Source organism: Schistocerca piceifrons, chromosome 1 (genome assembly GCF_021461385.2).
Source record: "Schistocerca piceifrons isolate TAMUIC-IGC-003096 chromosome 1, iqSchPice1.1, whole genome shotgun sequence".
NCBI classification, from domain to species: Eukaryota; Metazoa; Arthropoda; class Insecta; order Orthoptera; family Acrididae; genus Schistocerca; species Schistocerca piceifrons.
This window is the reverse complement of record NC_060138.1, coordinates 567,032,693-567,059,377: the sequence shown is the minus strand read 5'-3', so window position 1 is coordinate 567,059,377 and position 26,685 is coordinate 567,032,693. Positions and strand designations below refer to the sequence as shown.

The following is a 26,685-nucleotide window of genomic DNA, read 5'->3' as shown; positions in this document are numbered from 1 at the left end:
TCGGCCTGCGGTTGGCCAGAGCTGCTATGAGCTGCCCAACTCGCTTTCCGTGCACGCGTCTTTTCGGCCCTCTCTGATTGGTGCCAGCGTCCGTAATCATAGTTATACAAGCGGGAAATAGTGCCAGCCCCTCCAGCCCCTCCTTTGCTTTCTCCTCTCCTGCCCCCTTTTTTTCCCTTATCTGTCCGGCTTGGGTCCTGCTCCCCCACCCCAACAGCCTTCCGCTGTGGTGTGAAGTGTTGCAAGCAGAAACCATACAGTCCCTAAGTGTGATTTTTTATCTCTTGCGAACAGAAACCAGAGTGTCGTGATGTTTTTTTAATTGTCTGTCTACTATTGTACCTGTCTGCTTACTGTGTGTCCTAATTACCATCATCAACCCTTTGTTTTTATATTTTAGCTTCCACATTTTTAAAAGATCACCATTTTTATCGCCTGTTTTTATTGTTTATTATCTTCTTATTATGTTTTTAAATATTATGTGGGCTGAAGAGCGGCGTACTAAGCTGCTGCCTGGCTGCCCACTCTGGGGGGAATCGAAACCCAACAATGGATAAAAAAGCCATTCCCTGCAGTCAGGAATTTTACTCCTGACGACGATGAAGGAGCTACCTTCTCCTCCAATATGCTGATAACACTGCCTTCCTAGCCCTTTATCCTGCCCTTCAACAGTCTCAATGCACCATACAAACCCACCTTGACCAGTTCACCACTTGGTGCAACCAGGAGTTCCTTCCTATCAACCCCTCCAAGACCCTGCCAATCATTATAGGCCGCAATGGTCGACCCTCCAGTTCGCCCCCACCCTGACACACCCTGGCCTTACGCTCGACTGCCACCACACATAGATCTCTCATCTCGTGACCATCCAGCAGAAAGCTCATATCTGCCTCCACCTCCAGAAACTCCTGTCTGGCCAGACATAGGGATTGCATCCTTCCACCATCCTCCACACCTACAAATCCCTCATCCGTCCTATCCTCTGTCACGCCAGCGTTGTCTGGATCTCCTCCCGCACCCTCCATGCTTTTATATGGCCCTCCAAATCCTTGAATGCCACACTGTCTGTCTTGCCTTCCGTATCCACCTTCCGTGCCACAAATGGGTCCTGCTGTATGACCTAATCCCCTTCCCCCATCTTCTCCTTTTCCTTCAACATATCCACATTCTTTACACTGTCCACAGTCTAGAGCCCTCCCAACCCCTGGTGTCCTCCTTCCTCTCCACTCTCACCCCTCCCCTCCTACTACCAGAGTGCTTTCTCTTCCTCCCCTCCCCCCTCCCTGGAGTCCTTAACTCCCTCCTTAGTTGTTTTCCTCTCCTGTTCTTCCCTCCCTGCCTCCCTTCAGTGCTCCCCCACCCCATCTCCCCTTCACTCCCTCCCTCCTACTACCGCCCCTTCCCCCTTTCTTCACTTCTCACTCATATCCTTACCCCTGGCAGATCCTCCCAGTTTATTTTTCATCATCAGTGTGCTATGTCAGTGTTGTGTACAGCAGTAATCTACAGTGACGTCAAGTACTGTGGTTTTAATCCTGTGCTTGAGTTTATCCTCCGGCTGTACTTCGCCTTGTGTTCTTTTAATCGTTTCAGTGTGTGATTTTTTGTGTAAAATACTTCCTTAGATTTTTATCTCCATTTTTAAAGCCATCCCCTTTTATACGCTCTCTTCCATAATGATCCCCCTTTTTATATTATTGTTCCACCATATTTTCTCCTTCATGTTTTTTTAAGTGTCTTCACGATACATACTCACTGTCTCTCAGCTGAAGAGCAGCACCTATGCTGATGCCAGCCCATCCCAGACGGGGAATTTAAATACAATAAAGGAAAAAAAAAGAATAAAAGCGGAGCTAGCCATTGAAAACTTGAGAATTTTATTGGAACTGACGCGGCTTGAAGATCGAGAAGATATTATCCAGTCATGCCACTGCGAAAGGCTTCTAGGACAGAGTTTTGTTTCCATCATCCTGTTGCAAAGGTAAACTACTGAAGAATTTAGTCATAGATAGTTTAAGTAAATTGGATGTTACCATTAACTGAAGTAACAGCTCCTGTTATAAAATAATAGACCTATTGAGATACCATGCTAACAGGTGCAGGGTTTGAGGACTGCTACCAATTGGTAGAGGAAAGTATCATCATCTGCAGGAACTAAAGATGTTCTGTGACATAGAGGAACAAGAATATTTTACAAACATTCTTTTCCAATTCTTTTGTCAAGCTGATTTTGTATTATGCCTTTTGCATACATAGAAAGTAAAACATGATTACTGTGGTGTATTAAAACCGTGTTTTGTGCTTAATAGCTGAACGTATCTTCCATTACCTATATTTTTATTGTATGTGTCGAAGCCATTGATAGAACGATTTTGGAAATTATGTACTGTGCAAGGTGATTTAATGAGGATACAGAAGTACAGACACTCAAGTGTCTCACTGACTTACTAAACACTATAGCTTACTGAAGTTCATTTTAAACAAAAACAGATAACCGACAAACAATATTTTTCCTGAAACCAAGTTAGTCATGAGCACACTGCATAACACGTGACTGGGCCACAGATGCGTAGAAGTAATATAGTGAAATATGATCTCAGCATCGCACTACATTCTGACTTCCACAATTTGAGTTGAGCGCCTGATAAGAAAATGAAAAACAGACATGCAGACAAATGGACACATATGGTCCAAATTTTAAAAATATTTTTAATACTTGTACGGAGTACTAAAGAATGATCTATACAATTTAGAAACGTGCATTTGAATAAACACTGAAACTGTAACATTTCAAACTTTAAAACTCGTCTCCTGAAAATCTATAAAATGATCTTAACCCTTTCTTCCCAAGTAGTCTTCATATATTTAAAAACTTGTAGTCTATTCCCGACCGAAAGTTCATTTGTGTATCGTGTGATGTTTTGAATTGAATAGGCCAAGAACTTTTCGAGAATTCTGGTAATAACATTGCCTCTTCACACATTACAAGTATATTCATATATTGCTTGTATTAAAAAATATAGAGCTGAAGTCCATCCGAATGTTCATTAGAGCAGCATGTAAAAATTTGAACTAAATCAGCCCGAGATTTTTTGTTGCAATATTTATCTTTTATATATTACATATAATTTATTCATTATATGCATTAAAATATATAGATTATGTTCGTCCGAATGTTCATTAGAGTATCGTGTAAAGGCTTGAAATAAATTGATCAAGTAGCCTACTTTTCGAGAATTTTGGGAACAACGTAAAACAACTACTTGTCTCATATAGTAGCATAGATATTACGGATGAAAGGAGGAAATATTATTAGATTTGGTGTATCTATAAGGATAACAAGTTTTTGGTGTAGTTTGTTACATGAATCTAGAGACTATAATATGTGGATGAATTTACGTAAAAATTGTATGTTATATACGGCGCACCGCAAAATGATGTACTTCGCACAGCTAGGGAAAAATTAAAGTACATCCCACGTCTGGTGCTAGGGATTGCGTAATTGGGATAGACAAAATTTTGCAGTAATTATTCCATCGTAGGCTACTTGCTGATACAAGAACTGCGTTACGACGCCAGGCGGTTACTACGTCGCAGTGCACAGCTGGAGTGGAAATATCAACACAGCAGGAAAGCCAAGCTACAGTAGCTACGTCGGCCCATTTATCCACATCCGAACGCGGAATTTACTGCGGCTTATCTGACCAGACCTGATGCAGTAGCAAAACACGTGCGCATCAAGCAATAGTTCCTGGATGCTTTACGTGTTCGCACCTCTCACCCGATGACGGTATGTCCAGCATTGTCGAACGTGGTAGTTTTGGTGGTCCACGTGTTGCGGTGTACGAAGGCTCGGGTATACTGACCGTCAGGTCGTTCAACACGGTATACTCACTAGTCAACGCTATAGTGACACTGTACTCCTCCCATATACGTCTCTGCAGCGGTGCATTTGACGCTGAATTCATTTTTGTGGATAACACCGAGCGACTGCGTCTTACGGCACAAGTGAAGGAGCTGTTGAAACGAGAGGATCCGTGAAGAGTGGAGTCTGCTTCCCCTGTCTTCGGAGTTAAATCCCAACGAGCAGGTGTGGGATGCGTTGGGGAGACGTGTTGCAGAATTTCCAAATCCATCAACGACGCTCCACCAGTTGTCAACAGCGCTAGGGTAGGAACAGAACACTCTGCTACACGAACTTACCAACCTTGTGGTCCGCATAGAAGCCCCGTGCAGAACATGCAGTCATCCGTGGTGATAACACACCCTGTTACGAACCATATCCCACCTTCTTTAATGTCCAGGGGATCATTATGAATCGCGGTGACTTAAGTGTAGTTATAGTACTTTCAACACTGTAGCCCAGTCAGCAATCGTGATAATCTAATATATAAGAAACTATCAGCCTCGACTCGATCAGCGGTAATGAAACCAACCTTTACCTAGCTTCCAGCCCAAATAATTGAGCCTTCTTCAGAAGATGTACCTGAATCTATATTTTGTCTAAGAGGGCATGGTCTAGAAATAATACTAAAACAGCCTGATTAGGCGTAGTCACATTTTAAAAATGCGGCACATACTGTCTAAGTCAACACCAAGACTTACGCTCTGGCGTGCGCTTCGCGTCCATGGTCGCCGTGCGGTGGGCCTCGGGAGCTCACGTGAAACTAAGTAGGACTAGATAACGCGCTGCAAATCAACATGGCGGGGAACATTGCGCATGTCTAACGGAGACCATCACTGCCAAAGGTAAAAGACCAACGCAGTTATATCTTAAAACAAATAACTTATAGAAAGGTTGAGAATCTTAAACATGAAACCTCTGCACCATGTTATGACTAAAATGTAACAAACTATGCATGGATTTATATAAGTTCGAACGAACTAACCCGACTTACACTATTATAATATATCGGCCCTTTCACAACCAATGCTGCATAACGCACCCATCGTTGGTAACGAAAGATGACATAGGACATAAAACAGCGAGACTGTAGTATGTAAACGCCATAATGCATTAATTTCGGTTAACCTGTACACAGATGGTCGAGTAGGTGTTTTTCTGCGTTGGTCTTTTATCTTTGGCAGTCATGGTCTCAGCTGGACATGCGCAATGATCCCACCATGTTGATTTGCAGCGCGTTATTTAGTCCTACTTGCCGGCCGCGGTGGCCGTGCGGTTCTAGCGCTGCAGTCCGGAACCGCGGGGTTGCTACAGTCGCAGGTTCGAATCCTGCCTCGGGCATGGACGTATGTGATGTCCTTAGGTTACTTAGGTTAGTTAGGTTTAAGTAGTTCTAAGTTCTAGGGGACTGATGACCTAAGATGTTAAGTCCCATAGTGCTCAGAGCCATTTGAATCATTTTTTTTAGTCCTACTTGCAAGGGAATCTCCCTATGGCACCGCCCTCAGGTTTAGTTATAAGTTGGCACAGTGGATAGGCTTTGAAAAACTGAACACAGATCAATCGAGAAACCAGGAAGAAGTCGTGTGGAACTATGAAAAAAATAAGCAAAATATACAAACTGAGTAGTCCACGCGCAGGGTAGGCAACATCAAGGATAATGTGATCTCAGGAGCGCCGTGGTCCCGTGGTTAGCGTGAGCACCTGCGGAACGAGAGGTCTTCCCTCGAGCGAAAATTTGAATTTCTTTATTTTCGCAAAGTTATGATCTGTCTGTTTCGTTCATTGACGTCTCTGTTCACTGTAATAAGTTTAGTGTCTGTGTTTTTGCGACCGCACCGTGAAACCGTGCGATTAGTAGACGAAAGGACGTGCCTCTCCAATGGGAACCGAAAACATTTCATCGCAAGGTCATAGGTCAACCGATTCCTTCACAGGAAAACACGTCTGATATATTCTATACGACACTGGTGACGGCATGTGCTTCACATGGCAGGAATATGTTGTCGACCCACCTAACTTGTACACTTGGCGAATGGGTAAAAAGATTCTTCTACCTTGCCCGATTTAGGTTTTCTTATGGATGTGACAATCACTCCCAAAAAGGTGATGAAAACATATAAGAGTTTGTCACATAAACTGCAACAAATGAATGCAACAGTTTCACAGTCGCACAGTTTTCCCTATGCTCTGTCAAAACATTTGTTTTTAACGTTTTCAAATTTTTCCTGCATATGTCCAAGCAAATCTGAACATGTCCTGGAATTTTGGAGAGCGAAGTTGATTATGTGTGAGTGCCTGAACTTTGATAATTGTCTGAAAACAAAAAATTAAACATTTCACTCTAGGGAAGACTTGAAACAAGGACCTCTCGTTCCGCAGGTGCTCACGCTAACCACGGGACCACGCTCCGGAGCTCAAATTATCTTTAATGTTGCTTATCCTGCGCATGGACTACTCAGTTTGCATATTTTGCTTATTTTTTTCATAGTTCCACACAACTTCTTCCTGTTTTCTCGATTGATCTGTGTTCAGTTTTTCAAGGCCTATCCACTGTGCCAACTTATAACTAAATCTGAGGGGGGTGCGATGGGGAGGTTCCCTTGTTAGGTTCACGTGAGCTCCCGAGGCCCACCGCACGGCTTCTATGGAGACGAGGCGCACGCCAGAGCTTAAGTCTTGGTGTTGACTTAGTACGTATGTACCGCATTTTTAAAATGTGACTACGCCTAATCAGGCTGTTTTAGTTCTATTTCTAGACCATGCCCTCTTAGACAAATTATAGATTCAGGTACATCTTCTGAAGAAGGCTCAATTATTTGGGCTGAAACCTAGGTAAAGGTTAGTTTCATTAGCGCAATCGAGGCTGATACTTTCTTATATAACACTGTAATTATTGTCTATGAATGAATGTGTCATTTCTGTTCATCTCATTGTGTATTTCTTCCAGTAACATCCTGTTGTACGGCGTAGCAGTTCTTTCTATGCATGGTCGATGTTTCACTGAGCTATGTTACTTGGCAATGCGAATGTTACTTTCGCCCTTAAGTTTTCTACACCAGTGTACGTAAGATATCTTCCTCTTTCCAAGGACAGCCGATGAGCTGGTAGTGGAGAAGTTGTGTAACCTTGCGTGTTAGCACTGCCGGGCTCAAAAATTCCGTGTGAGTCCATCAAGTGTTTCTTTGTCGTAATGTGGAACAGTGGGAAGTTCCATCTGCAGAAGCAATCCTACTGCATTTGGCACTTGCGTAACGGGCCTTTCCGTAATTCTTCAGTTATTCCGCTCTTTCATCAACAGTTTTGTTCGATATTTAACCCTTCGATAGTCGCATTCCTTCGATAAGCCGAAGAAAATTATTTAATGACGAGTGGAGGGGTATAGTTGTAGAGGTCGTCATGTATTTTACCTTCTTGTTCTTCACAGGGAATGTATAGTTATCGGCTTCGTTTTCATTACATGGAGATTCTCTGTGTGTCCGTTGAACTCTGCGTTGTTTGAAATAAAACCATACTTTGATAAGAATGGTGTTGTATAAAATAATTGTGTCAAGACACTGATTTATCGTTCCCTAGTTTTAGTAAAAATGTTGCCAGCGTGCTTACAAATCATTCTGAGATACAGCCAGCTAGCATGACTGTCGTGGTAACTATAACCGTTTAGTCAAAGCATGGAACGAGCTCTAGGCTAACTCGACTACAGGGGCTAACCGCCACCACAGTGATAAGCGGTGCGCAGCAGGAAAGACAAGCGATGGCACTCCAGCAAAAGGAATAGCGAGATGAAGGCAGTGATCACATACATAGTTAAAAAATCTAGATTACAACCAATAAGGTTAATCGCAGCTCCAGAAGGAAAAGTGATTGAAATATTCTCACAGTTCCTTACGTGGGAAATGGATAGTACAACCTCTAAATATTTGCACACACACAGACACACACACACACACACACACACACACACACACACACACACACAGAGAGAGAGAGAGAGAGAGAGAGAGAGAGAGAGGGTGGGAGAGAGATATATGTATATGAGCCATCTCATTCAAACTGAATGTAATTAGATGACACAAGTGTGTGTGTGTGTGTGTGTGTGTGTGTGTGTGTGTGTGGGTGGGTGGGTGTGTGGGTGCGTGCATTCATCTGTGATCTATTGACATCTAATTTGACTGAATAAGATGGTGAAGTTGGCTCACACTCGAGACTAGCGAGTTTCAAATCCACACCTGACCATCCCGATTAAATTTTTCTGTGATTACTGTAAAGTGATAAAGATTCATACCGAAATTATTTACATGGGCACGTGGGTGACGAATGTTAACTCCAGTTGTACCTTCCTTCATTTCTTCAAATGTATTTGAGAAACATCGTAAATATTTTAGGGAAGACAAATGTGTGCAGACACTCGTACATACACTACTGGCCATTAAAATTGCTACACCAAGAAGAAATGCAGATGATAAACGGGTATTCATTGGACAAATATATTATACTAGAACTGACAGGTGGTTACATTTTCATGCAATTTGGGTGCATAGATCCTGAGAAACCAGTACCCAGAACAACCACCTCTGGCTGTAATAACGGCCTTGACACGCCTGGGCTTTGACTCAAACAGAGCATGGATGGCATGTACAGGTACAGCTGCCCATGCCGCTTCAACACGATACCACAGTTCATCAAGAGTAGTGACTGGTGTATTGTGACGAGCCAGTTGCTAGGCACCATTGACCAGACGTTTTCAATTGGTGAGAGATCTGGAGAATGTGCTGGCCAGGGCAGCAGTCGAACATTTTCTGTATCCAGAAAGGCCCGTACAGGAACTGCAATGTGCGGTCGTGCATTATCCTGCTGAAATGTAGGGTTCCGCAGGGACTGAATGAAGGGTAGAGCCACGGGTCTTAACACATCTGAAATGTAACGTCCACTGTTCAGAGTGCCGGCAATGCGAACAAGAGGTGACCGAGACGTGTAACCAATGGCACCCATACCACCACGCCGGGTGATACGCCAGTATGGCGATGACGAATACACGTTTCCAATGTGCGTTCACCTCGATGTCACCAAACACGGATGCGACCATCATGACGCTGTAAACAGAACCTGGACTCATCCGAAAAAATGTTTTGCCCCTCGTGTCTCCAGGTTCGTCGTTGAGTACACCACCGCAGGCGCTCCTGTCTGTGATGCAGCGTCATGGGTAACCGCAGCCATGGTCTCTGAGCTGATAGTCCATGCTGCTGTGAACGTCGTCGAACTGTTCGTGCAGATGGTTGTTGTCATGCAAACGTCCCCATCTGCTGATTCAGGGATCGAGACGTGGCTGCACGATCCGTTGCAGCCATGTGGTTAAGATGCCTGTCATCTCGACTGCTAGTGATACGAGGCCGTTTGGATCCAGCACGGCGTTCCGTATTACCCTCTTGAAGCCACCGATTCCATAGTCTGGTAACAGTCATTGGATTTCGACCAACTCGAGCAGCAATCTCGCGATCCGATAAACCGCAATCGCGATAGGCTACAATCCGACTTTTATCAAAGTCGGAAGCGTGATGGTACGTATTTCTCCTCCTTACACGAGGCATCACAACAACGTTTCACCAGGCAACGCCGGCAACTGCTGTTTGTGTATGAGAAATCGGTTGGAAACCTTCCTCATGTCAGCACGTTGTAGGTGTCGCCATCGGCGCCAGCCTTGTGTGAATGTTCTGAAAAGCTAATCATTTGCATATCACAGCATCTTCTCCTGTCGGTTAAATTTCGCGTCTGTAGCTCGTCATCTTCGTGGTGTAGGAATTTTAATGGCCAGTAATGTACGTGCATAACTGGCAACGTTAGTACTACCGTAATCAGAAATTTGTAATTTATCCGAGAGGAAAATTTGCTCTCGCTACTTTATATATCGAAACTTTTTATCAGGAGCCCATGTATGTACATTCTCGGTACCATTTGTATTTTCCCCTCTGTCGGCTCAATAAGAGCAACTTCTGCTCCAAGATGTTAAAAAACGGTGGCAAATCTCTGTCGGGCATATATTGCATACATAAGTATGATACGGTAATGCAGAGGTGACGTACATTTACTATCAATGTGTGGCAGTCTGCTATATTTAAAGTATAGTCCTTGAATACTGAATTTTTGAAGATTCCCACGTCTGTCAAGTGAAACATGTGAATAAAGGGAAGTTAAATGCGACTTGCGGATGCTCGACTGTTTTAGTTTCAAGTGGTTGCTGTTCCTCCCGCAGGTTACGGACGCCTACGCTCGCCATAGGTATATCTACTACCGTAAGTCACAAAATTTACCGTACCGTGGAGTGAAGATTACATTTGGAGAAAAATGTGCCAAATACAGGTTAGTAACTGGCGAGGAGAGTTGTTGACTTATTACATAACACAGCGGAACCAATGACAGAACTGTGCTCCGTTGGCATCAACTTTCACGACAAATGTAGGAAGGTAAATTGTGATACTTTAAATATAAGTATCAGCAGCATACAGAATGAAATGTGCGTATAAATGAGTAATGCTCTTAGTTCCCATCCTAAACATCTCATCGGAAAGGATAACAAATTCCGAAATTCAGTGCTGCTCGTTTTACTCGCAACAGTCTCAGTTTTTTTTTAAAAAAAGAGAGAAAATAATAATGGAGACCCCGTGTTCAGGCCCTAATGGGCTCATCGGGATCGACCGACCGCCATGCCATCCTCTGCCAATGGCATCTGGCGTCACTGGATGCGATATGGAGCGGCCTGCGGTCAGCACACCACTCTCCCAGCCGTTGTTGGCTGTATTGACCTTAGAGCCACAACTTCCTAATGAGGACTTTACTTCCGTGCTGATGCAATCCACAGCCTCTAAGTGTTTGATGAAAGAATACGTTTTCCGTTGTGGGCTGTATTGTGCTTTATTAAAATCGTGCTATTGCTTAATTTCGGCCGTGAGCCATTATCAAGCACATTTGTTATGTTCTGTATTACATGTCGTGCTCATCACATTCCTTTATGCCACGTACATAAAACTAAGTTGTCAGGCTGCAGTACTCAGAGTATGTTACGATGGAGTATGACTTCTGGTTTTGTGTGTGTGACATAAAAGAAAGTGATGAGGACGATATGAAATAAATGACATAGATAATGTGTCTGATAGTGACTCACGGCCGAAATTAGGTAGTAGCACGTATTTAATAAAGCTCAATACAGTCTACAACGGTAAATGTACGCTTTCATGAAACTTATGGATGACGTAGTCACTGTATTGGTATCACAAGGCTGATGGCATCCATAAGATGGACTCACTCTTTAGCACCACCCCGCAAACTGTATTATATTCCGACTGCTGGTGATGATTGTTTAAACTTCGTCATTACGTTCCAAAGCATCCAACATCACTTGAAATCACAAACTCACCACATTAACTTGACATTTCATTCTGAACTTTATTTCGAGCAGCACTGCAGGTCCCTCTATCGAAACTACCTTCATATGAATTGAATTACAAATGTACCAACCAAGAGCGGTGATCAGTAACGCGCGAACCACACACTGCACTATGGTAACAGTCCGAAAATTTAAAAAATAATTTCGTTAAAAATAAGAACACTTTAGAAAGATTAATTGCAATTTAATAAAAGAAACCACTCATTTGTGAAAATAATTAAATATAAGGGAAAATTAAATCTGACTAATACCAAATGTAAACTTAAAAAGCAAGAAAATAAAAAAAATGAAACAAAATAAACAGAATTAGTTTTGTTTGCTGGCATTTACCGTTTTCGAAGATCTGTTCGCAGCGAAATAAAAGCGCATCGTAAGAAGATCAACCGTAACTAGTTCGTACATAATTCGCAAGAGGCGCTAATTTCCGCTGTCTGTACCACTAGCAGTGAATCTTGTCCCTACTGTCCAATAGCAGGTGATCTAACTTTTATGGTGGACGGAAGGCGATCAGAATTTCAAAAACATTTTCGTTATGTTTTCGTAAAATATTAACAAAATGTTTGGTAAGTAGTCATCATACACTTTAATTCACTTTATAACTTTCATAAAATAAAGTTAATTCCCTACTTCATCAATCATGAATACTGCGGATCCAGTGAGCGGTTAGAAAATTTTACTACTAACAGAGATAAAAAAATTGGGTGGTAGGTAGAAAAGATTGACTACCGCTGCTACACTATTATTAAAGTTGAGCCAGAACGGAAGTCTGCAACAATATCATTGTCTGTCTCATGTCACCAAACGATGAAAAATGGTGTTGACCTCTCCACAGTAATGGTCTTGGCATTCTAATGCACGTTACGTGTTCCAGCCTATGTCATAGCAACGTGTTTCAGAAGGACATTGACCTACCATACAGATGCCATGCATCTGAAAATAGGTGTTCCCCCCCCCCCCCCCCCCCTCCTCGCCCTCCACCCAAATACAGGGGTCTTTAACTGTGAGTGTGTAAGAGTGAAATTTGTAGGATTTAATTGGTCGTTAATGTGGAACATTCTTTGTCTCACAGTCATATGACAAACTATGGATACCATTATTATTACAAATGATTTTCTGTTTTCCACTGCCTCCTGTGTTTCAATGTGCAAGGTAATCATTACAGATGAGCTACATGGCTCTAATGACCTCATTGCTGAGGAGATGCTAACTTCTAACTTTGCTCCATTCGATTTTGTTTCATGCAGGTGTCGCACACTGATAAAATTTACTCTAGACGCTGGCCAAAGTCCCTCATCCCTCCTCGATGTTCTTACTTTTCATTGGTCTACAAACGATGCCAATTTTTCACTTATAGATATTTTACCCAAAGTGCCAATAAACTTAAAAGCTTCCAAGCCCTCTAAACGGAAGTAATATTCACCATTAACTGACAGGGAGAGCCACATTCTCTGGACTATTTTTCTTGTGAGCGTAAGACGCTAAGCATCAACAAAAACGAAAAAAATAGGAGAATATGACTGAAGTTAATTTACGAGTAACTGATAAGTTATTAATCAATTAAGTATGCATTATGGGACATTTCCTAAAATCAGGGAAGGGCGTAAGTTTTGAATAAACTGAATATTTAATTATTGCTCAAAATATTATTGCAGTACACACAGTATTTCTCTCCAACATAAAAAATTGACAAGATCGATTCAACCTTGCTTTACTACAGCAACAAGTCACTGATGTAGTTAAATGAGAAGAAAATTGTTCTGTTAATCAACACACAAGTAAATGCATTATAATTTTATACAGTTGTAGTGACTGTTTTAAGAAATTTTTCAAATATTCAAGCTTGGTGCGCTATTTTTCGGTGCAAGTGTCATGGGGCTAGTGAGTTTGAAGATACGTAAACTACTTCTTTCACTTCATTTATTCGTCGGGTATACTGAAGTGGTAGAGAAGATTGATAAGTGTGTACGATCCATTTAAGATCTGTAAGAAAGAGAGAAAATGATTTAGCTCCCACGTTTATTTAATTTAATATATGCTTAATCAACAACACTGATTATGTAAAATATGAGCTCTTTGAATGAGATGAAAATGTACTTCAGTAACACTATAATAAAATACACAAAATCTGTTCAACTGTGTATATCACATTAGCATTATTTAAACATTCTGAAATGTTCTGTTTGAGGACAGCATGTATTATAATAAACATTCCCTCCGTCTTGCGACGTAAACATTAGTGTGGCACGAGTTCTATTTAAATATGGCATGTTGAGAGACGTGCGCTTGTTTCGCACTCCTTTCATAATTTACTTGATTTTCAAACGTGCTATACATAATTTGCTGCATCAAAATCGCACTAATACTTTAGGGAGGATGGGAACAAAGTATTTTGGTTTATGTATCCTTAAGCGCAGCATTCTAACTCATGTTTCCTTTTACCGCATTGACCGTCCAGTTTGAAAGCGTAGATGAGTAGTTTGAACGCTTTGTAGAAATCCAAGAAATTCCACCTCTTATTCTCCCAAGCAGTCCCCCAGTGTTTCGCTTTTCATGTATTTTTGGTGTCGCAAACAGGTCTCCCTGAATCAACGTTAGCAAATCGCGGGCCTGCCCGCCTCGTTCAAGTCGCGTGCTAAACCAGTAAGTAGCTCTGGCGGCTTTTGTGCTAGCGGACCGGACGCCACCTACCCCTCCAAAAATAATCGGCTTTACTCTGAACAAGGGACAGAGGCTGACTGTGTGGGAGAGTCGAGCTCCAGCCCTTGGCCGGTAACCATGTGTGTTCCTAGTCGACACAAAATTAATTTAAGTCGCGACGTTCAAAAATGGTTCAGATGGCTCTGAGTACTATGGGAGTTAACTTCTGAGGTCATCAATCCCCTAGAACTTAGAACTACTTAAACCTAACTAACCTAGGGACATCACACACATCCATGCCCGAGGTAGGATTCGAACCTGCGACCATAGCGGTCGTGCGGTTCCAGACTGAAGCGCCTAGAACCGCTTGGCCACAACTCGCGACGTGTTTGAGTTAGGAAGTCAATAGATTTCAAAGTATCAGCGCTTTCTTGGTCACCCGTAAATTCTTCGCTTATTTTTCTACTGATTTCATCTGAAACTCACTCAGTTTTGAGCCTTTGTGCATCTTGCGCTCTTGCTTTGTTCGTAATTCAGTTTTCACACTCGTGGACCCACTGGGTACTCCAGCTAAGTAGCGCATTTCGCTCCGAGTAAGTCATTTTTCGGAAGATAGAATCTGGTTGCTTCATGAGCGATCTTGAGACCATGTGGCGAGTGGCTAGTACGTTTTTACATTGGAGTTCAATTCCAAATAACTGTGTTCGCGCTAGTAGTAATAACGTTGCTTTCCAATGCTCCGAGAATCGTGTGAAGAAATGCGGACTCGAGCCCACATTATTCTTTCCATCGTTCTGTACCGGGTTCTCCTATCACTGTAGTCTAGATAGTTGTTGTACCCAGTTCTTCACAAGCACAATCGTAATTTTCTTTCCACGACGGTGAAGTTCCCACACGTTCTCCCCTTTCCTGCTTAATCATTTTACCTCATCCCTTTTCGAGAGAGTTGTCACTACTGAAGCGACATCCACGCAGATTGTAAGACTATATAGTGATTTACTATAACTAGCTTTTCTTGTGATTTGTACACAAAGGTATGACACCTTCCGTAATAAATTCGATGTTAGTGTATGAAATCTGCTTTCTAATGATCGTAGCAAGCACCCTCCTCCTCCCCCTCCCCCCTCCTCCCAGGAGAGAGTCAACGTATGAGAATTTGAAGAGCACTTGTTAGAATTTCATAATACTTCTAAAGGAAAGTATGAAAATTGAATCTTGTTGTTGTACGGTCAGTCGGATCTTACGTTACCATGGCGAATGTTTTGATGAATTAGATTATGATATGCTTAATTTCTTCTCCGATCCGGCATGAACATTGCACGTGCAAGAGACAGTAGATGAATTACTTGTCATTTTTACTCACAGACAATTAACGTGGTTCAAGAGTTGGCTTTAAAATAAAATCCACTTAGTGTGGTGAAAAAGAGTGCGTTTAATAGAGTTATAGTGAGAGGTGTTAACTATAGTCATCTTAGGCAGGTATTCTATTATTTACGTAAAAAAAATGGAAATATGTGGTACGGTCTTATGGGACCAAACTGCTGAGGTCATCGGTCCCTAAGCTTACGCACTACTTAATCTAACTTAACCTAACTTACTCTAAGGACAACACACACACCCATGCCCGAGGGTGCAGTCGAAGCTCCGATGGGCGTAATAGCGCGGACCGTGACAAGGCGGCTGTGACCGCGCGGTTACGCCGAGCGGCTTTTACGTAGAATGAAGTATCCCTTTTTTTAACACAAAGCAACTCCAGCCAATGAACGTAGCCTGTCCCAGAAATCTCAGAATGCTACTCTTCACTACAAGGCACTTCTTGTACTGTAATATAATGAGTATCTGCTCCATCTTGCAGTGTAGACGTTAATGGCCTAGGAAAGAGGGATCGACGCCGTAAAGTGGGTTATCAGCAGCACTGTGTCACGACACATGCCCGTCAGTGCCTGTCTTGCTACTGAAACCGGAGTCCCTTCTGCACGTGACGTCTTTAGCAGCACCACCATAGTAAATGTGCTCTGGTGTGTGTATAAATACTGGCCGTCTCGTCATCGTCGTCCGTGTCAGTGTCAGCTCTTGTCGTGAGGTCACTTCGCCCACGTCACCTCGACAAGACCGTCTGCCAGGGGGTCCAGGCACTGTGAGAGGGCTCGAGGGTCGAACTTAGGACCTCCTGGCCTCGAGCTACTGGGGCGCCTGCGAGCGCAAAACGCCGCCGACCATCCGCCTTGTCAGTCTGGCGCATTAGATCTGACGCAGCACAGCACGGGCGGCAACGTTTATAATCGAAACATTCTGTAACGGACTATATTTAATTTTGCAAAAATAATTGTTACCTGAAACCAAATAAAGAAATACTCATATAAAATGTGTGGACAAAAATCGTACTTCAAGATCGCAATTTCTCTTTGCTGGTTACCAGTTTTGACTCGTACTGAGCCATCTTCATATCAGTCTAAAATGTTATTCAGTGTCTGATGTTCAAATGTGTGTCAATTCCTAAACGACCAAAGTTCAGACGATACAGGTCCCTAGACTTACACACTGCTTAAACTAACTTATTCTAAGAACAACAAACACACCCATGCCCGAGGGAGGACTCAAATTTCCGGAGGAAGGGGCCGCACGGTCCGTGATACGGCGCCTCAAACCGCGCGGCCACTCCGCATGGCTCAGAGTGTGACACTCACTACACATCTACGCATTGTTTTAGAGCTAAGTCTCCCAAGTTAAATAAGACATTCTAAACTGGGAATATTAGTTGGTTATGTAAACTGGCAACGTAAGTGATTAAACAAATGTTGTTACAGTTCCCCTTTTGCCGCAAAATAGGCACTGTAACAATATATGATTAGTGGTTAACGTTGTCAGTATACATAACCAACAAAGATTTTCACTTTAGGGCGATTCAGCTCTAAAAAATTGGACGATGTGTATTGAGTATCACCCACTGAACAACGGGTTAGAGTAATCTGAAGATAGCACGGTAACTGGTCGAAACCAGTAATCAGTAAAGAGAAGTTGCGCTCTTGACGTACGATTTTTATCCACACTCGTTTGAAATCAACAGATCGCAACCCCCCCCCCCCCTCCCCTTCTGACAATGTTAAAGAATAAAAAGATAATTACCGCATTGGAAGTTAAATTTTAAACAGAATTTCTTTTGCATGAAACTGTATCCAAGATGTTGAATATGGTTAAAAATCTGAAAAAGTTGAAAAAAAACAAACTTTCTTCAATAAGTAAAAACGTATAGCTCCGATCGAAAAATGGTAAAGTAACACTTTGTAGGGCATAAAATGATCTACCGACTGAATTCTTATGAGCGTCGATTCCTTTCTTACATTTCAAGATACCGGGTGATCAAAAAGTCAGTATAAATTTGAAAACTGAAAAAATCACGGAATAATGTAGATGTTGTTGTTTGTTGTGGTCTTCAGTCCTGAGACTGGTTTGATGCAGCTCTCCATGCTACTCTATCCTGTGCAAGCTTTTTCATCTCCCAGTACCTACTGCAACCTACATCCTTCTGAATCTGCTTAGTGTATTCATCTCTTGGTCTCCCTCTACGATTTTTACCCTCCACGCTGCCCTCCAATACTAAATTGGTGATCCCTTGATGCCTAGGAACATGTCCTACCAACCGATCCCTTCTTCTGGTCAAGTTGTACCACAAACTTCTCTTCTCCCCAATCCTATTCAATACTTCCTCATTAGTTATGTGATCTACCCATCTAATCTTCAACATTCTTCTGTAGCACCACATTTCGAAAGCTTCTATTCTCTTCTTGTCCAAACTATTTATCGTCCATGTTTCACTTCCATACATGGCTACACTCCATACGAATACTTTCAGAAATGACTTCCTGACACTTAAATCAATACTGGATGTTAACGAATTTCTCTTCTTCAGAAACGCTTTCCTTGCCATTGCCAGCCTACATTTTATATCCTATCTACTTCGACCATCATCAGTTATTTTGCTCCCCAAATAGCAAAACTCCTTTACTACTTTAAGTGCCTCATTTCCTAATCTAATTCCCTCAGCATCACCCGACTTAATTAGACTACATTCCATTATCCTTGTTTTGCTTTTGTTGATGTTCATCTTATATCCTCCATTCAACTGCTCTTCCAAGTCCTTTGCTGTCTCTGACAGAATTACAATGTCATCGGCGAACCTCAAAGTTTTTATTTCTTCTCCATGAATTTTAATACCTGCTCCGAATTTTTCTTTTGTTTCCTTTACTGCTTGCTCAATATACAGATTGAACAACATCGGGGAGAGGCTACAACCCTGTCTTACTCCCTTCCCAACCACTGCTTCCCTTTCATGTCCCTCGACTCTTATAACTGCCATCTGGTTTCTGTACAAATTGTAAGTAGCCTTTCGCTCCCTGTATTTTACCCCTGCCACCTTTAGAATTTGAAAGAGAGTATTCCAGTCAACATTGTCAAAAGCTTTCTCTAAGTCTACAAATGCTAGAAACGTAGTTTTGCCTTTCCTTAATCTTTCTTCTAAGATAAGTCGTAAGGTCAGTATTGCCTCACGTGTTCCAGTGTTTCTACGGAATCCAAACTGATCTTCCCCGAGGTTGGCTTCTACTAGTTTTTCCATTCGTCTGTAAAGAATTCGTGTTAGTATTTTGCAGCTGTGACTTATTAAACTGATAGTTCGATGTAGATAAAGAGGTACAAATTGGCACACATGCTTTGAATGACATGGGGTTTTATTAAAACCAAAAAAATATACACGTTCAAAAAATGTCCGACAGATGGCGCTTCATCTGATCGGAATAGCAATAATTAGCATAACAAAGTAAGACAAAGCAAAGATGATGTTCTTTACAGTAAATGCTTAATATGTCCACCATCATTCCTCAACAATAGCTGTAGCCGAGGAATCATGTTGTGAACAGCACTGTAAAGCATGTCCGGAGCTATGGTGAGACATTGGCGTCGGATGTTGTCTTTCAGCATCCCTAGAGATGGCGGTTGATCACGATACACTTGCGACTTCAGGTAACCCCAAAGCCAATACCCGCATGGACTAAGGTCTGGGGACCTGGGAGGCCAAGCATGACGAAAGTGGCGGCTGAGCACACGATCATCACCAAACGACGCGCTCAAGAGATCTTTCACGAGTCTAGCAATACTTGTTTTTTTTTTATTCTAATAAACCCCATGTCATTCCAAGCATGTGTCTCAAATTTTACCTCTCTATCTACATTATTCCGTGGTTTATTAAGTTTTCAAATTTATACTGACTTTTTGATCACCCGGTATATCGAAAAACTGTAAAAGTCGGGTACTGTATAACTCATCAGTATTCACGTTCCTATATTTGCTGCTTCCTGTAAGTACAGAGAAATAGTAATTACTTTAGACAGGTATCGATTGTTGGAAAAAGGGCGCTCTCGATAATTGGCTAGATCTTCTGAGTGGATGGCGCTGCAGTAATGGCTGTAGGCCTATTTCCTTTGCAAAGAGTTATGCTACCATGCTATTCAATAATTTTTACTGTTTTATTAATTTTAAGGATCAAAAACTCACTTGGAAAAAGTTGTACTTTCGTTGGTTAGCTTTTTAAGTAGCTCAATTTTTAGTTTATGAAAAAGAAATTTTAAAAAAGGAAATTGCTGACATTTGTGAACGAATTTAAACAAAAATCTGCAAGATTCCGAAGACGAGATAACTTTCCTTTTTCTTTTAATATAATGAACGCAATTAATAATTATCAGTGACGCTTATAATTGAGGCTGATAACGAAGACTTCTATTTTCGAGAAAAAATTCTAGAATATCTTTCATTAATTTTAAGTAATAGTAACTGAGTAATAAATTCTAGTGTGCAAGCGCGGATTGCATTAGCTGGAGTCGGCTGCGGGTGGGGGCAACCGGCGCACGTCCGCTCTAGAAACTGAATCTAAATGGTCCGCTTTTATATAATCTTCCAAGACTTTTTTAATCCTTACAATTAATAAAATCGTAAAAAATTATTTAACTGCATGGTAGCGTAACTCTTCGCGAAGAAAGTAAGCATAAGTCTGGTACTATAGGGACATCCGCTAAAAAGGTCGAGCAAATTATCGAGATCTCCTTCTTTTTCAAAAAGTCGATATCTCTCTAAAAATGATTAATATATATTAATTTTTCAAACGTGTACTTCTTTGACTTATGGCGGACTATACTGACAGTTAATAGGAAGTACAGGAACGTGAACGTTACCAAGTTATAGAGAACCCGATCTGAAGGGTTTTTTCGATGTACAGTATCTCTAAACGTCAGAAATCAGTCCGTGCTAATAAAAATACAATCGACAGATCACTTTACGTCCTACAGCACTTTGTCTTAACACTTTTGTATTGAGCTATAGTTTTTTACTTATTAAAGAAACCTAATTTTGTACAACTTTATGGATTCTTTTGGCCATTTTCGCCATGCTGGATCAAGTTTCATACATAAGAAACTCTATTTAAAATTTAATTTCCTGTACTCTCATAATATTGGTTTTCAGATAACAATTTTTGCAGTCACTTTTCCACAGTGCTTTGACTATAACCAAGCAAACCTGCTCCGCATTCGTGCCGCGCTGAGGGCAGCAACTAATGATACCTTCGCTACAACGCTCGCCCCACATGTCCGTCAACATGACGCCAGACCAGTGCGCGTGGCACGGGGGCTGTGGACCTTGCTCTTCAGACGGACTCTTGTAGCCTTCGCAAACGATCGAACCCGCAATGCCCAGGCGTGAGAGCCGGACGCCATCCTGACATGTAGAAGAAGGGCTCCCAACCCCTCCGTAGTGGTCATTGCGCATTAGGCCTCAAAGCACGCACGAGACTCAAACAACTGTATCCTATGCTCAACAGATGCACACTGAACTGTAAAGAGGGTATCAAGGTCGAGGTATATGACACTTACTGATGACATACGCAGATATAGTCTGGGGTTACGCAGTTCCAACACGTCTGCACCGTCTGCAGTTCATACAGAAAAAGGCGCTACGGTTTATAAGCTATGCTGCAAGATACAGGCGCACCGCAGATTTACATAACGAATTCCACCTCCATACTCTAGTGGAGGCATTCAAAAAATTCGCCCTATGTGAGGACTCGAGACATTAGACCAACCACTTTATTCTGCATCTAACTACAATCACAAGCATAGATGGAAGCACAACAGCTCGAAAAAACACTTTTCGTGAGAGAAAATTAGCGACTTACGAAAGGCTTAAAATAAGCACATAAACAATCCCTATATCACACCAAATCTGACTCACACAACCATCTGTACTCATACAGACAAGTAGTTAGCACAAGCAGGGAAGAAGTCGGACACACAAGACACAAATAAATCTCACAAAACTCGATACAACGAGCGGCCGGAATCATAATAAAATTGACCACTCAGATGGCGGCTTGGTATGTTACAGGTACGCCTACGCTACAGCTAATCCAGGACACCGTGCCCGACACCAGCCACAACTGGATCTTCTCTCAACTAATATGTCCTAAGATCTAAGCATGAGGTGTCGCCGCTGGCATAAATCCTCCAAGATTATCGAATAATTTTTTTTCCCCGTGGCACTTGCAGTGACACTTTTTCCAGTATACCCTCAAAATCGCTTCTCACCACTCACATCTGTCTACTATCTCTTCGTTGGGACGGTATTAGTGGGTGATCGCATCCAAACGTACAGTCAGCACTACTGTGAACACTAGCGGTTTTTGTAAAGGTGACCGCAGAACTTTTTGTGTTGGGCACCACGCTAGGGAGGGCGTCGAAGGGCTGCAACCCTTATGAAATCTGGCCGCTACACTGTGGAACATTAATGCTTATCTTGCAAGACAGAGGAAACGTCGGATACAACACTTATTATACCTAAAGAGAACACTTCAGAATGATTTGTCACTGCGGTTGTGAGATACACGGTTGGAAACGATTTATGACATGAAGTTTGTCTCAAACTGACCAAAATCGATAGTCTACATAATTAATAAATACAACTGTGTATTACACTATGCAGTTCCCAACATTCATTGTTACTTATAATTATTACCATAGTTGTTAATTGCAGATTTCTCAGGGGAATTTGTAATTAACAATTGATGTATAAGTAGCAGTTAGGCACATGATAATGGTTGCCGAAACACGTCGTGAGACAGGACAACATTGCATCAATATTTACGTTATTTGCAGACTAATAATTACAGCTATTAAAAGTCGCATGTTTTTAGCTTGGTTAGTGTTCGGGCGTAACTTAAAGCGCCGGTACGTTGGCCAGGAACGTTGCAGCAGAGAGGGCTGTGAGTCTACGTCAGCCAATAGTACGCTGACCGACCCCTCTGTAGGACGAGACGACACCGAGACAGGAGCGGCCTCTACACGAAGAGAATACAAGCGCTTCGCCGCCTAGCCGCGCCCCGAGTTGAGATCGAGCTGACCTACTAACGCTAAAGCAGCGACTTAGAAAACTGTATTGGTTCACTTGTATTACTAATTGTATATACTGAAGAGTTTGCCTATGTTTTTCTGTCGCCGCTTGCTTGGGACACGTCTATATCTCATAAAGTTAAGTATCGTAATCATGTCGTTTTGTAATAAACTCCATTAATACGATTTGGTTGAATTGTTGTCTAGCGATCCGAAAAAGCAGCTATGCACCCTGTATTAGCCGAGTGGGCAGAACACAACCGTTAGTACCTTCAAGTATGTATGGCAGAGACAATCCATTAATACTTATTTTCCCTGGCAAACAGGTCAGGTGTTGAAGTGTAGGTTCGTTGACACAAAACTGTCTATACTGACAGGTGCTGTCGACTTAGTGATAATGTTACGATCATGCAGGAAACTGCGGGTCATAAAGTTGCTGATGTGTTTGAGGGAAGACTGTTTGGCGCAGAGAAAGAACAACCAGCACACTGATGTGTGTACGTATTGAGGTACCACATATAAAAATATCTACGCTTATACACGTTACATCCTGCATATAAAACTGTCTAGATCTGAAAAGAGTGTAATTTTATCAAAAAATTACAGATCTCTACAATTTTTGTGATCTCCGAGTTAGTGTGACAAATAGTTCTTAAGGAGGCTACAACCTATTTAAAGTTACTGGAGGAACGTTTAGATAGATGTTGTTGTGTATCTGATGTAGTATTTTTGCCTAAATGTAGCTTGGAGTAATTTATTAAAGCTCTGTTCCTCACCTCTCGCGAGACGCTATTCTATGTATTAATTTTATCTTCATATTTCAGTCTTTCACAAAACAGTTCTTTTGCGATTGATTTCACGATACGAGTATTACCTGTAAAAATGTTGGCTTAGAAAGCGGTACTATCTTGCTGACTTTGATCTCTAGAAAGGATGAGTCCATCAGCATGAATATGAGCAGTGTCTTCCCGCAGCCGGCGCCGTCTTGCATGTATTCGTAATTAACAGCTGAATGGATCAGTTTCTCCCTCTGAAATAAAAAGGAGTACTTGAATTGCCGTGAGATGCCGACATGACGACTGGCGATGATAACAGTAAAGCACACTTCCTACTACGAGGCAAACTAGAAAGGTGATGAGACAAATTAACAAACGACCATTTGGAACTTCTTAGTAGGCGAGGTCTGTAGTTAGACGAGCAGACTGAGCCGCACAGCTAGTGCAGTCATTTCCAGTTGCTTCAACACTGTGCCATGTTATCTAATAAACCTTTCCTAAGCCGTGAGGCTTAAATTAGCAATACACAAAATCTGAGATTGGTCGTCATCTACTTTTAATTACAGCTCATAAATATGTTTCTTTATCATTAATCCTGCAGTATTATTCAGACACATTCGTACTTACAATACAGTGCAGTTCACAGTACATATGTGGACCAGGCTTTGGGACACGTAGTTTGGAAGTTGATTCAATAGCTGAATGTAGAACTTGCAAGTGGTTATACTACATGTCATTCTTAAATAATCTAGACGCTTGAAACTACAACTAATATTTTACTGCGACTCATCTACACGCATCAAAACAAGTTTTCGTTCACCTCGGTCCCGGAACCTGTACAGAAAATTGGAATACAGATCAGCATAAACATCATTTACGCACTTTTACTGCTCATGAAAACCACACATTGTATGTTGTACTACCACACAGCGAGACATTCAGAGGCAGTGATCAAGATTGTTGAACACATCGGTACCTCTAATACCCGGTAGCACGTCATCTTGCAATGATACATCCTGTATTCGTCGTGGCATACTATCCACAAAGTCATTAAGGCACTGTTGGTCCAGATTGTCCCACTCAACGGGGATTCGGCGTAGATCCCTTAGAGTGGTTAGTGGGTCAAGTCGTCCATAAATAGCCCTTTTCAGTCTATCCCAGGCATGTTCGATAGGGTTCATGTCTGGAGAACATGCTGGCCACTCTAGTCGAGCGATGTCGTTATCGTGAAGGAAGTCGTGCACAAGATGTGCACGATGGGGGGAGCGGGGGCGGGGGGGGGGGGGCGAATTGTCGTCCATGAAGACGAATGCTTCGCCAATATGCTGCCGATATGGTTGCACTATCGGTCGGAGGATGGGATTCACGTATCGCACAGCCGTTATGGCGCTTTCCATGACCACCAGCGCCATACGTCGGCCCCACATAATGCCACCCCAAAACGTCGGGAACCTCCACCTTGCTGCACTTGCTGGACAGTGTCTCTAAGGCGTTCAGCCTGACCGAGTTGCCTCCAAACACGTCTTCGACGATTGTCTGGTTGAATGCATATGCGATAATCAGTGGTGAAGAGAACGTGATGTCAATTGTGAGCGGTCCATTCGGCATGATGTACCGCGCCACGGACGTCTGGAGTGAAATGGTTCAAATGGCTCTGAGCACTATGCGACTTAACTGCTGAGGTCATCAGTCGCCTAGAACTTAGAACTAATTAAACCTAACTAACCTAAGGACATCACACACATCCATGCCCGAGGCAGGATTCGAACCTGCGACCGTAGCGGTCACGCGGTTCCAGACTGAAGCGCCTTTAAGCGCACGGCCACACAGGCCGGCCGTCTGGAGTGAAGTTGCGCATCATGCAGCCTATTGCACACAGTTTCAGTCGTAACACGACGTTCTGTAGCTGCACGAAAAGTATTATTCAACATGGTGGCGTTGCTGTCAGTGTTCCTCCGAACCACAATCCGTAGGTAGCGGTTTATACACTGGAGTAGTAGCCCTTGGGCGGCCTGAGCGAGGCATGTCATCGACAGTTCCTGTCTCTTTGTATCTTCTCCATGGCCGAACAACATCGCTTTGGTTCACTCCGAGACGTCTGGACACTTTCCTTGTTGAGAGCCCTTCCTGGCACAAAGTAACAATGCAGATGCGATCGAACCGCGTTATTGATCATCTAGCCATGCTTGAACTACAGACAACACGAACCGTGTACCTCCTTCCTGGTGGAAGGATTGGAACTGATCGGCTGTCGTATCCCATCCGTCTAAAAGGCGCTGCTCATGCGTGGTTGTTTACATGTTCGGGCGGGTTTAGTGACATTTCTGAACAATCAAAGGGACTGTGTCTCTGACACAATATCCGCTGTCAACGTCTATCTTCAGGAATTCTGGGAACCGGGGTGATGCAAAACTTCTTTTGATGAGTGTATTATAATGATCAAAAAAATGTCTCTAAGACTTAACATCTGAGGTCATCGGTCCCCTTGAATTAGAACTACGTAAACTTAACTAACCTAAGCACATCACTGCGACCGTAGCAGCAGCGCAGTTCCGGACTGAAGCGCCTAAAACCGCTCGGACACAGCGGCCGGCTTATAATAATCATATCGTGACGTTTCGTGATTGTTATCAGACGTAGACTTTGCAACTACATTATAAAAGCTACTGGAAACTATTGAGAGGATTATCTCGAAAGCTGGAATAGGTAAAGAATGAAAGTTGACAAATTATTTATATTTGTCAACAGACGTATGAATATTCATGATACCATTATTCCACGATGAAACAGGAGGCACCTCAAATTCCCCGGAATGAACTGTATCAAACTGCGCTTCACTTCTTGACAAAACGGTTAGCGCCCTATTAGGACTCACCAGTTGACAACTATAATAGTTTTCTATGACATTAAAATGTAATACACAAGCATTGGTTTCCTTACCTGGTCGAGGATTTCTTGTACGTATATACAGTAGATTCCAGTTTCGAAAATCAGGTACGGGATACATAATATGGTCTTCAAGGCACTGCTCAGACCGCCGCCTCTCTGTAACGACTGCTTCAACAAATCAGTGTAGCGAAAACCGTAAGATGTACACGCAAAAACTACATATATTTACACTGGCACAACTATTACGCTTAGTTAACAACATAAAAATTCAAGAAGCGAGCAATAAATGTAATATATGGTAAGTCATTAAAAATACTGATTTTAACTCTAGTGTCGAAAAACTTTATCTGGAAGGAGGGAAATAGAGGCGGGAAGAGTCAATAGCCCATGGACGTCTTATTATTGACCGGTGCACGTCAACATTACTCAATCTGCAGTAATTTGTGTCAACATCTGCGTTGGTAACACCACCGTCCCTTATGAGCGTAAACAATTCGGCAAATTTCTCAGTTTCTCTTCAGGGTCGAGGGCTGAATTTGTTTTCACAGTTCCTGATCTCTACACCCTTTTTAATAACGGAATCCTAGTACACAGAAGCCCTCTTCC

The 26,685-nt window shown here is 42.3% G+C and overlaps 1 protein-coding gene across 1 annotated transcript in view; it reads left to right on the top strand.

The window, feature by feature from the left end:
• The window catches only part of LOC124750818, a 128,050-nt gene extending 106,555 nt beyond the window's left edge, over positions 1-21,495 (top strand). Inside the window, exons 6-7 of the mRNA XM_047248985.1 lie at positions 10,155-10,261; positions 21,414-21,495. Of these exons, the coding sequence (XP_047104941.1) occupies positions 10,155-10,261; positions 21,414-21,495 (189 nt within the window). The remainder of the gene's footprint in view (positions 1-10,154; positions 10,262-21,413) is intronic.
• The last annotated feature ends 5,190 nt before the right edge of the window (positions 21,496-26,685 follow it).